This window comes from Hippopotamus amphibius, chromosome X (genome assembly GCF_030028045.1).
Source record: "Hippopotamus amphibius kiboko isolate mHipAmp2 chromosome X, mHipAmp2.hap2, whole genome shotgun sequence".
NCBI classification, from domain to species: domain Eukaryota; kingdom Metazoa; phylum Chordata; class Mammalia; order Artiodactyla; family Hippopotamidae; genus Hippopotamus; species Hippopotamus amphibius.
In genome coordinates, this window is record NC_080203.1 from 40,318,736 (window position 1) to 40,331,505 (window position 12,770).

General features: G+C 41.1%; 1 protein-coding gene across 1 annotated transcript in view; it reads left to right on the forward strand.

Annotated features, from left to right (window-relative positions):
- GUCY2F (guanylate cyclase 2F, retinal) overlaps positions 1-12,770 on the forward strand; it is an 88,092-nt gene that overhangs the window by 18,762 nt on the left and 56,560 nt on the right. The window contains exons 3-5 of the mRNA XM_057718719.1: positions 6,078-6,432; positions 7,816-7,900; positions 11,817-11,913. Coding sequence (XP_057574702.1) covers positions 6,078-6,432; positions 7,816-7,900; positions 11,817-11,913 — 537 coding nt within the window. The remainder of the gene's footprint in view (positions 1-6,077; positions 6,433-7,815; positions 7,901-11,816; positions 11,914-12,770) is intronic.

Consider the following 12,770-nt stretch of genomic DNA (forward strand, 5'->3'; position numbering starts at 1 on the left):
GCTATCTTTAATTGGGAAGTCATGAAAGGAAAAGAAGTTACAAAAGGTATATATGATGTTCTTTTATTGATGGGTTTAATGGCAGCCTATGAATTAACTTAGCATGTTATTTATTAAGCTCAGATATAACATGGTAGTTAAGAGTATAGGCTCCCGAAGGCAGACTGTGTAAACTTACTTAAGCTCTCTGTATCTTCTATTCATTATTTTTAGATTGGGAATAATATTAGTAGCTACTTAACCCAAGAATCTAGAGTTGTTGTGAGGATTAAATGAGCTCATACACATAAAAAGCTTGCCTGGCACCTAATGATTCCTCAATAAATATTTATTATTATTATTATTATTATTAATGTTGTTATTTGTATTATTATGGTGGCCCAGGCACTCTGCAGATGATATACTAGAAAACAAAATAGAAACAAGATCTTTCCCCCAATGAAGGGGAACGGTTTTACCATTTCAGGGTGCTAAGGACACTGAGTCCAAAACTAGGACAAATTCAAGACTGAGACAAGAGTCTTGAACATGAACTTCCAGGATGATATTACCAGAGTCCTGTGCTCCTCTTCTAAAATGCAAACAATAGCAGCTATCATGTAATCGGTACTTATTCTGCACCAGGTAGTTTACATAAATGATTCCACTGAATCCTCAGACCAAGCCTACAAATTAGGTATTATCAACTCCACTTTATAGATGATGAAACTGAGGCTTAAGGTAACTTGTCCAAGGTCATACAGCTGGCAAGTGGCAAAGCTGGAATTCCAACCCAAGTCTCCTACCAGAAGTACCAGAACCTGACCCTTTAACCACACATTAACCTTTAAAAAAATTACCTCGTGTCCTATGTCTAGTAACATTACTAAGTGACTAGTACTTTGGTTTGAATGGGTATTTGATTTGAATGGATTGTTTTCCTCTGATATAGGAGGTGATAGGGCTTTATGAGGACCTGTGAAAAGAGAAAAATACATCAGAATGGAGAGATTGGGGGGTGGGACATCAGTAACAAACTTCCTAATTTGGTCTCAGCATGATTGGGCAAGGATTATCACTTTGTACCTTTACATTTTGGCACAAAAAGACTTCGACTTCCGAAGTAAGGTCTTAGTTCCTGCCTTCTTCACTTTTATTGCATTCCCAATGCTTGCTTTCAATGAAATTCTGTTGGCTACCAATGCATATTGCTAGAACACACATTTCGGATATATATTTTTTTCTAAATGTGGCCTTATTTGGCTAAGCAAAAGAAATCCTCTGGATTTCTCAGCAAGCCCCGGGGACCTTAAGCTCCTACACCTATTGTTTTCCATTACCATAAATAAGGGTGTTTGGCAGGGAGATGTTAGGCTGAAGGGGATGTGGTTAGGACTGGAACATTCCAGGATGGGGCCCACCAGACAGGTTGTCAGAGAAGCTTACCTGCTGCTCACAGTGGCTACAATTGTCTTTGTACTTCATTCTATATATAAAATAAGTGTTATGTTCATGAGTATCTTACTAAACAGATTAGGTTATTAGCCATTTCTTGGCTAAGTCCAAGGGTTGCGATCATGCATTATTGGAGGTACCACCTTCAATAACAAGAATTCAATTACCCTTTGGTTTCTTGATCTCTGTATGCACCTGGTTTTTTGTTCAAAGGTGATGTTGTTATTTTGTCCTTCAAGCGTGCTTTCCAAGTCAGGTGTTTTAATGTACACTTCCAAGGACAAAATTCTTGGGAGTCCAGTTTTGTGTCTTTTAAGCACAGTAAATCTGATAATAGTCAACTTGATGACGACATGAACCATCAAATTGAACCAATTCAGATATCACTACTCCCGACCCAGACCTTGTTCTCTTGGATACAAGCTCCAAAAAGCCTAAGGTAGAGCTAGCTAAAGTCACTGAATAACAATGAAAGATGTTTCAATTATCATTTATTTAGTCACAATTCATTCATTCACGTTCAGGTCTACAGAGTGGTCAAAACCAATAGACTCAGTCATCAGTGGTTTCACCATTCTGGCCTGTGATACAACAAGGTCATCGGCCTGACAGAAGGTCCTGCCAATCCTGTCTTGCTTCTTTGGAACTATAGTCAGAAGCCAAGACAGAGGGTTGTAAACAGTGTCCTTACTTTCCTTCTCCCATCCTCTGCCTCTTCTTTTTCTCATTATTTGCAGCAGCTGCAATTACAGAGCTTTTGTTTCCAATGCTAACAGAATATGCCTTTGGCTTATGAGAAGGGGCAATTACCATGGCTGAAGGGCACAGCAGGTAAAACGGCAACAGAAACCAGTTAGAACACAAATCTAAGCCCTCACAGCAAGCGTGGGGCATAGTGACAGCCCATCTTTTGCAACTGAATGCTCTTGCTACAGCTATGTTTTTTCCTAGCTTCAAGTCCCCCTACCATAACTGTGTGGCTGTGTGTGTGTGTGTGTACATGTGCCCGTGTGTGTGTATGTATATGTGATATGTGGTGAAGGCTAGAGGATCCTGAAGAACCAGCTGCAGGTTTCATTCATCTTGGGGAGTTGCTGTCAGTCAGCTCTAACAGGGGTCACCCTGAGAGCACCAAGGGCAGCAGAGGCTGGCCAGCTGAAAACCCTGTGGGATGGGTCAGCTCAGAGGTGAGGATGTTGTTTTTAAGAGTTCTAATCTTTGCTTTTGGCTGTAGGTTAGATGCAGTCCCTTTCCGAGAAGGCTGTGTGCCTTTCAAAACAGAATACTAGAATTCTCCCTGCTTTCAGGGGCTTGCTGCCCCGTGGTTTTTCACTCATTTGTTTTACTAGTATTGATTTTATACTCTACCTTCCAGCCTTCACTTATTGTCATAACCTACCAAAGCCCTAGAAAACAGGCGGACTCCTGCAGAAATCCCAAATACAATTAAATGGAGCATCTGCGAATGTCAGGAGGGAGAGTCAGTAAAAACCCCTGAAGGGACCTCAGTGAGTGCTGGGCAACTAAGTGTGGATGCCTTGGTGGCAGCACATGCCATCCATACACTATATCCTTTCACTGTATCTATAGTGCATGTTAAAGCAGGGGGTGAACGGAAATCATTGGAATAAAACTCAGGAGACTGAGATGGTGATTTCTGCTCTGCTACTAGATAGCTCTGTTACTGGGGCAAGCTCTTTGGCCTGAATAACTGGAAGAATGGAGTAGCTTTTAACAAAAATGGGAAAGACTCATAAATAGAACATGAAGATTTGAGGTAAAGATCAGGAGTTTGGTTTGGGGTACACTGTAACAATGTTTAAGTAGAAATACCAAGTAAGCAGTTGACTCCATGAGTCTGGAATTTAGCAAACAGGTCTTTTTAAAAAAAAATTTGTTTATTTATTGGCTGCATTGGGTCTTCATTGCTGCACATGGGCTTTCTCTAGTTGTGGCAAGTGGGGGCTACTCTTCATTGTGGTGCACAGGCTCCTCATTGCAGTGGCTTTTCTTGTTGTGGAGCATGGGCTCTAGGCATGTGGGCTTTAGTAGTTGTGACACATGGGCTCAATAGTTCTGGTTCATGGGCTCTAGAGCGCAGGCTCAGTAGTTGTGGTGCATGGGCTTAGTTGCTCTGCAGCATGTGGGATCTTCCTGGAGCAGGGGTTGAACCCGTGTCCCCTGCATTGGCAGGTGGATTCTTAACCACTGCACCACCTAGGAAGTCCAGGAAATAGGCCTTAACTGGAAGTATAGATCTGAGATTTATGTCATAGAGTGGCATTTGAAGCCATGAGAACAGAAGAGATCACCACAGGGGTGAGTGTAGATAGAGAAGAGGACCAAGGACTGAGCTGTGCGGCAAGCCAATGGTAAAAGATCAGAGAAATTAAGAAGAACCTATAAACAATCCAAACAAAAAAGTCTGCAAGCTAAACTTGCTCCGTGGACTAGACCAAGATTTGGGAAGTTTCACAGGAGTTCAGAACTAGAAGAGACCACAGAGAACATCTATTTCAATCAAGAATGCTAAAATAAACTGAGAATCAAGAGACTTGGGTTCTAGTTCTGATTTTATGCCTAGGTGAGGGACCATGACCCTTGCAGGACATTTGATCCTGTCCCAAATATCCATAAGACATTTGGTCCACAACAAAAGGTCCTTGATATTTGGTCTTAACCAAAATGTCCATCAACATTTGGTCCATAAGACATTTGGTTCACTCCAAACGGTCCTTGATATTTGCAAGTCCATTTAGTCATGTCCCAAACACCCATAAGACATTTGGTCCACGCCAAAAGGTCCTTGATATTTGGTCCTCCCCAAAACCATTTGGCATGGACCAAGTATGCTCATGGATGTTTTGGGTAGGATCATATTTCCAGGCCCTTTTGGTGTGGACCAAATGTCTTATGGACATTTTGAATAGGACTAAATATGACCAAATATCAAGGACATTTTGGCATTAACCAAATGTCTTATGGATGTTTTGGACAGGAACAAATGGTCCTGCAAATATCAAGGACCTTTTGGTGTGCACCAAAATCTTATGACTGTTTTGGAAAGAACCAAATGTTTGCTAATCAACCTTGACAAGTCATTAACTTCTTCAGGTCTCTCTTTCATACCTAGAAAGTAAGATGGCTAGACCAGATGACTCCCAAGGTTTAGACATTCATGATTCTGTATCCTCATATTAGAGAGGAAGAAACTGAAGCCCAGAGGGAGGGAATAAGTGACTTGCCCAACATATTGGCGTTAGGAAAAGACCACAGGCCATTGCGTCTTCTTCTATACTGTTGGTCTTGAACCCAGTATGAATATTAGAATCCCTTGGGAGCTTTTCATAGCACTGATTACTGGGTTCCTAACCTAAAGCGTCTCATTTTGTTGGCTGGGTTGTATTTGGCATTAGTATTTTTGACATTCCTCAGGTAATTCTAATGTGCAGCCAGTGTTGAAAACCCTCAGCTCTACATTTACAAGGCATGGCAGTGTTTTGCTAGCCGCTACACCTCTCTGCATCTTGACTTGCATTTCTAACACAAAAACGACTCACTCAATTTTAAACCCTTTTATTCAGATGAAGATTGTTATAGGAGGATAGCTTTCTAGACCTTGTGAAACTGAAGTAGCAAGGATCAGCTTTCCCTGTAGCTCAGTAAAATGGCATGATCATCGCTTTCTTGAACTCCATCCTAGAAGTGAAATGTTATGAAAAACTGCGAAACCATGGCCAGTGTGGGGGGAAGCAGTGAGATCATTTGCTCTTCTTCCCCACCTTTTTGGAAAAAGGATACAAGGTTTGTTACAGAAACAAACTTACAAGGTTAATGAGCAGGGTATCAGACACAGTACACAAATGCTGTTGCTTTTACCATATTTATATAGGAGGCAGAGTCATGCTGTCCACTGTGGCAGCCTTATTGCTTTCCAGTGGCTTCTCACCAAAGCTTTGCCACTTTGCACAGCAATAAGATATGGGATTTCTTGATTAAAACCCACTTTCTCCATACACGACAACATGTGGCTCTGTATTTGTGGGTATGTGTCAGTATGCATGTCTGCATGTGTACGTGTGGGGGTATATGTTTAAAACTGTATTCTAGTGTTCACTTTCTCTGGGGAGCATGTGTTTAGGAGAATAGCCATTTTGAACTAAGTCAGGACACACACCTGGACTGTGGAGACACATTGTTTATAGTCTTACCACATGCACCTACCACTCTAGTAGTGCCAACCAAATGATTTTATCATGTATAATGCACCAGTAATTAACCTGGTAAATTTCCTTTGTGTGCCTCTTCTCCATTTCATACTTTTTTTTAGTGCCCTTTATAACTCTAAATCACTTTCTTAGTTTAGGAGCATAAAAATGTATTGTGTATGACTTGGTTTGCTCATAAAATTGTCATATTTGATATATTTAAAGATGTGAAGGCCTGGGGGAGAAAAACAGAAAAATTCAGGGGAGAAACCAAGCAAGTCCTGGGAAACAATTCTTTTTTTTCCCCCCTCTGGGTCTTCATAGCTCACCTCCACTCAGACGTACAGCCCATAATAATGTATACAGGCTTGGAATACACTCTGAGATTGCTCTAGGGTGACTAGGGCTCAAGATAATTGTAATTTTTAAAAATAGGTTTCACCGTTGTTTGGAACCATCTACAATTCAATTTACTTTATCGCACAAGCCATGAATAATGCTGTGAGAGAAAATGGACGGGCTAGCGCTGCCAGCCTGATTCAGCATTCCAGAAACATGCAGTTCTATGGATTCAACCAGTTGATAAGGACAGATTCAAATGGAAATGGAATTTCAGAATATGTAATCCTGGACACCAACTGGAAAGAATGGGAACTCCACAGTACTTACACTGTGGACATGGAAATGGAGCTGCTACGGTTCGGAGAGACCCCCATTCACTTCCCTGGTGGCGGGCCCCCTCGAGCAGATGCAAAATGCTGGTTTGCAGAAGGGAAGATCTGCCGAGGAGGTAAGGAATGGAAAATCAATGGTAGTCAATTTGGCTCAGCCCGGTTTACAGGGAACATCTCTAGGGGAAGGCATATTTTAATCTTGAGCCACTCACAGAATCAATCATTTGCGTTCAGGTGACACAAATATCTTGGCACTCTACATAATTAATTTAAAATAATAAGGACAATGAGAGGTACTTTGCAGCCTTGAATAACCATCCACAATTTAAAAGCCTCCCCCACTCATTTTAAAAAGGATCCCGCTTCCAAAGAAGTTTTTCTAACAAGAGGAAGGCATGACTCTTTTTCTTTTTCTTGTAGGCTATGTTATGTGACTGTTTCCCTTGCTAGAAAATTCACTTGTCCTTCGCTTGATTTATCCAAATCCTGTTAATCAGATTCCACCACAGAAATACCATTTTTCCACCCTTTCCTCTCTGAACTCCCATTGAACTAAAAGTCTGTACCTCACAGCTTAGCACAAGATTGCTTTTCAATTGTTTCTTGTGTATTGATTGTGTCTCTTCCTCCCAAATGGACTGCTCCTTGAGGGCAGGGACCAGAGCTAATAATTCTTATGCCCCTCAACCACCCAACACGGTTGGCATCCCATAAATACTTGCATTTGATTGACTGATGGAACTCCTCTAGTTTGTGGAAGAGGGGAAACTCCATCAAATCTCTGAGAGCCAGAGGGGAAATTTGGAAGGATCTATATTATTCCTATGCAAGTGTACCCCACACCCTTCTAAAAGCAAATGCATCTATTTGAAATAGACTTCAACTTCTATTTTGTTTTAGCACGACACACCCAGCTACTTCCTCACTTGCGTCATCATATATTTCCCTCTGAAATCTTAGTCATCCATCCACATACTTGGGTTTTACAGAGGACAATTTACGTCCTAGTGAAAACACTCACTAGCAAAATGAGACTCCCCCTTGAAGGACACGTGCTGCATTTTTCATCTATAACTCACGAGGTCTATGGGCTAGGGTGAATTACAAAGGGCTTTCATTTTAGGAAGGCAACATAATATCCTTCACAGGTGAGAGAACGTATTTATTCTCAAGAACTCTATTGCTGTCCAACTTAAATTAAGGTACTCAAAGTTTTCCATTCGTGGACTTTTTTCTCCAAAGAAACACCAGGGTCAGCCTTAATTCATGTGATTTGTTATTGTCACAGTGGTGAGTGGTTTTGCTTCAGAACAGTGAAATTGCTTTCTGTGTCCGTAAAGTCAACAAGACAGACTGTGCTGGAGAAAAATAGAATTAAGTTAGGTAGATGTGGCTTGATCTTAGAGTCATGAGAAAGCACAAGGAGTCGCTCTGTGGTGCCCTTTATATTTACAGCCTCTTTCTGATGCCATTCTTCCCCTTCGTCTTCCTCTCTGCAGGCATCGACCCTGCCTTTGCTGTGATGGTCTGCCTTGCTTTGCTTATAGTCCTGCTGTCTATTAATGGATTTGCGTACTTTATAAGGTACATTTTTTTTCTTTTTGTATATAAAAATACAAGCCCATAATAGCCTTGTTAATATTGATTTCTGGGAAGTCATGTTTCAGTGCAATTGCCTCATTACATGACCCGCTGATTTTCTTTTTTCCATAGTGATTTACCATCCCTACCGGCCCCATTTAGAGTGAAGTGTTTTCATGATGCCAAGAATAACTTCCTCAGCTGTGTTGTCAGTGTTATTGCCTGTGAGTAGATCTGGCTCTCAACACTATTGTGAAATAAGAGAACCAGCGCTTTAGGGCCTGCCTACTCCCTATCTGTGCTCCCTTTTCCACTGGCAGTGTCTCCTATAACCACTTCCTTCCTTAAATGGTATGGACTGGTAGGTATGGACTGGGATATTTTAACAAGTTCCAAGAATTAGGCAGACTTCGGCTGGAATCTTAGATTTAGGAATAATGGTATTAATTCACAGGACTGTAGTGGGGATTAAATACACTGAAGCAAGTAAACTACCTAGAACAATCACCTGGCTCACAGTAGGTGCTCAAGAAGTGGGAGATCTCATCTCCTTCCCAAGCACATGGCACTCTCCTGCTGATTCTTGGGAGGCCAGGATCCTCACTTAGACACTCATCCCTTTTGCCCAGGGTATCATAGTCCAGATTTTTACTGTCCTTCTTCCTTGGACAAAAGCTATCCTAGCTAATCATCAACATCATCATTACCACCAAGTCTTCGTCTTTCTCCCTCAGATCCTTTGATACATGACCAACTACTTTGATGAACTAATTCAGGATCAGGGATAAATGGCTGAAGATGGCTTAATATGACACCCCTTTCTTACAACCGTTGCCTTTTAACAGTTGGATCCTCCCCACGTTAGGATGATTTGGGAAAAATGAAAAATGAAGGCAGCCCCATCCCTCCCACTTTACCCTTTCCACCCTGCAAACCATACCTTTGTTATCTCTTTGTAAGACTGGTCCTAACAACAATATGACAAGAACTTGGTCGGGAATGGAGTGGAGGTTTTTGGCGAATTCCAAGAAAAAACATGTCTGGAGGGTATTAAGTAGCGATGAAAATTTGGACAAGACACTAAATCTCTCTTGGCCAGAATTTTCTCATTTGTAAAATGAAGGCATTGGATTAGATGATCATTAAGAGCCCTTCCAGCTCTGATATTCTAATGAGTCTGTGAAATCCTGGATTGAAACTGTAACAGGTGTTACTCTTAGTGGTAGCATGTTAGCATCACTGTGAAAAACCACTATTATCCAATCTCCCCAGTATTAGAAACTTGAGAAAGCCACACAAAGCAGTAGGTAGCTTATGCATTGTTAAAGCACATTTGACAAAGACAATAGTGCAGTTCAAAGGAAGTTTTTCTTTTAATGTCTATGACTGTGACATACCTCTGCTCAGAACAGAAATTTAATGTCTTTAGCTGCTGCCAAAGAATAAAGTATTTAATTAACATCATGAGATACTTAGTGAAAATAAATGCCCTCCAATCAAAATCTTCCCCCTCTAGGGAGATTTGAAGCGTAATAGGCTCTGGCTCTCCAATGCCAAAAGATGCCATGGCAAGGTGGAAAATGGAGTCACTTAGCTGCTTGTGTTATCTGTCAACCCCCCACACTCCCCCTCCCCAAATGACTGATCTCACTGGTCTTCCCCATGGAATGGACTGGTTCTTTGGGCTTAGAGTGAGTCCAACCAGTAATTATTAGGAAGGAAAGGAAAAAAGAAGAAAAAAATCGTGTGTGTGTGTGTGTGTGTGTGTGTGTGTGTGTGTGTGAGAGAGAGAGGAGGTGGGGTTTGTTTGGAGCTTGTGGGCTGAAGGGCAAAGAAGACTGGAGAGGAAAATGATTGGAGAGGGACATGATTAGAGAGGAAAATGATTGGAGAGGAAAATGAGTTTGAGACAATTGGTACTTCAAGTGGTCACAGAAAACTCAGAGATGGGAGAAAGGCACATCATTTCCCAGAGTCACTTGGGCCTTGGTTCTTCAGCTAACAAAGCACAAAAGATGCCCTCTCTTTGCTGCCGTCCTCCCTCTCTGCCCACCACGGCTGCAATCAGAAGAGCTGAGCGGCTGATGAGTTTCTGTAATAGATGGTGATTACTCGCAGGAGAGTGGCTCTCTGTTCCTTCCTTTTCTCTGTGTTTTGATTGTTTAAGTCTTTTTTTTTTCAGAAAGAAAGACTTGCAAAGAACCCAACCACCCCAAAACAAAGGATTCTTTGAACTCCTCCTTTCTCCCCACTCCGAACCAGATTGCCTCGCCTTTCTGTAAAGCTCTCCCGGGCTTTGTAATACTAATGACGGTAATGATAATAATGAGCTCTTATACTTTCATAGTGCTTCATGCTTTTCAGAGCACTTTCACGTATATTATCTCATTTGATTTTCAAAACAACTCTATAAAGCGAGTAATGCAAGGACTATTATCCTGCTAGATAGATGAGGACACTGGGGCACGAAGAGGTTAAATTATTTATCCAAGATTATCTGGCTAATTAATGACAAAATCTGCACTACATCCCAGGTCTCTGCATTGGGAGTCCACTTGGCTTTCTACTAGAGTGTATTCTGTAGCATGATTATTTTTAGAGGTGTGCCTGCTTTAACACAATTCACTGCACATATGAAATAGATAAGTTAGGGAGTGCTGCTTTACTTTGCCAAAAGGTTCATGTGCTCCACCCAAGAATTCACTACAGGGCTCTTTTAATCTTCTCTGCAGGGCAGCAGCTCCCACAGTGATAAGGGACATGTTTGTTGGCAGACAATTAGAAACACATTAATTGTTTGTTTACAAATCAGTGGAATCACTGAGAAAGACTGTCTGGGTTGCTGGTACTTAAAGCTACAGTGACACTCTAGACTTCTTAGAGCAGCTTGACAAAGCGTTTTGATTCAGTGGTTGTTTTTTCCATTCTGGCTGTCGGCTTTAATACATTCCTCAGGGTGACCATTAAGGGGTTATGGAAAAAGCGAAGCCAAACTGTAGCTATCAGAGCCCCCAAGACAAAACAGAGCAAAACAACCACATGGACTAATCCAAGGTTCCCTCCAGGTCCTTAAGTTGCCCAGTTAGCTCAACTGAGGACCTACCTGGCTGTGTGGGTAGACATCATAAACTCCTATGTGTCTAGTAATTGATTTGTAAGAAATAATTGCATTCACTGCAAATTAATGGGCATGTTTGGAGAGAATCAGGTTTAAACTGTGTCTATGTAATGCTCAGACAAGAGACCAATTCAGCCAAAGGGAAAAAAAACAGTCAGCCCACTTGTTTGGAATCATGTAGACAAAGCAACTGACTGATTGAATTTTTCCACTTTTCAACCTGTTGCTTTGGCAACGCATAGATGCAACTTTGCAAGACAAGTGGTCTTGTGGGCAGAAATCTGGGCCCACAGCCAGACACCAAGGATTCAAGTCCCAGTTCTGCCTCAGGCTATGGGATCTCACATGATTTGCTTAATTTTGTTTTGTTTCTTTAATGTGTTTTTCGTATTTATAAAATGGAGATTAATGATTCTTGGCCCTGGTATTATTAGAATACATACTATGGTATATGAGGAAAGGTGTTGTATTCTTTAAAAGTATTCAGAGGTGTTGTTTTGAATGTGCCCTTGATGTGGAATCACTGTTTTATTAGTCTGAGATACCATCCCCATGCAGCACCCTTCCTTTTGATACCTCTTTAATAGCATTTTCACTTTTCTCTTTTGGCCTTTGTAACATTGCAAGTTATGAGGACCAGGCTTGCTCTCCTCTTTGCTGTGGATGCTGTGGTAAACATCCATGTGTGGTTATTCTCTTGATTATCTTGTGTATTTTTTAACTTCTATCATAGGGCAAATTTACCCCTGGTTTGCAAAACATCCAGCCCCCTGTGACCTTCTGATTTTATGCTTGTTTCAGACATCGTATAAATAAAATCCAGTTGATTAAAGGACCCAACAGAATTCTACTGACTTTGGAGGATGTGACGTTTATTAATCCTCACTTTGGCAGTAAGGTAAGGAGCATCCCTTTCTCTTACTGCATGTTCCAAGATGGTATTCACAGATCACAAGTGACTATTGGGCACTTGGCATGTGGCTAGCCTGAACTGAGATGTGCTGTAAGAGTAAAATACACGCTGGGTTTAGAAGACAGTATAAAAACATGTAAAATATCTCATTAAAAATTTTAAAAATATTAATGACATCAAAATGATAATACTTTGGATATATTGGGTTAAAGTATATTACTAAAATTAATCTCACCTGTTTCTTTTTAGTGTTTTTAATGTGACTACTAGAAAACTTCAAAGTACATATGTGGCTCGTGTTACATTTCTATTGGATAGTGCTGTCTTAGTTTTGAGAAAGTGAAGCAGTGCACTTTGAGTAATAGTGTAGCTTTGACTTCATATAGCCCTTTTTTATACATTTGGACTCAACATGTGCTTGCTAGTTCCTCAAGGATGGAGGTATGTCTTTTTTTTTTTTGATGTTAGCCCATAGCACCTGATGTGGTGCTGAAAGTGTAATAGGTGCTAGTAAAAGTGGTGAATGAATCAACTAGTGATAGAGAGTTAAGTGTCACCAGGGGTTCTCTTCTGATTGTGATTATGTTGTAACTGCCTATTTTCATTGAATGCCTGCCACTATGTCCTGTCCTTGGGCTAGGCTTTGTAAGAGATGGCATGTAGTCCCTGCCTTCATCGAGAAGACAGTCAAGTCAGAGAGACAAATACAAAAGAGTCAGTAGATGCCGCATTGCACAAAGGACCCTAGAAATATGGTAGAACTTCAGAGGAGATAGATCAGTTGGAGGAAGGCTTCTCAGAGATCTAGCACCAAATCTGGGTCTTAAAGAAGGCAGGACAGA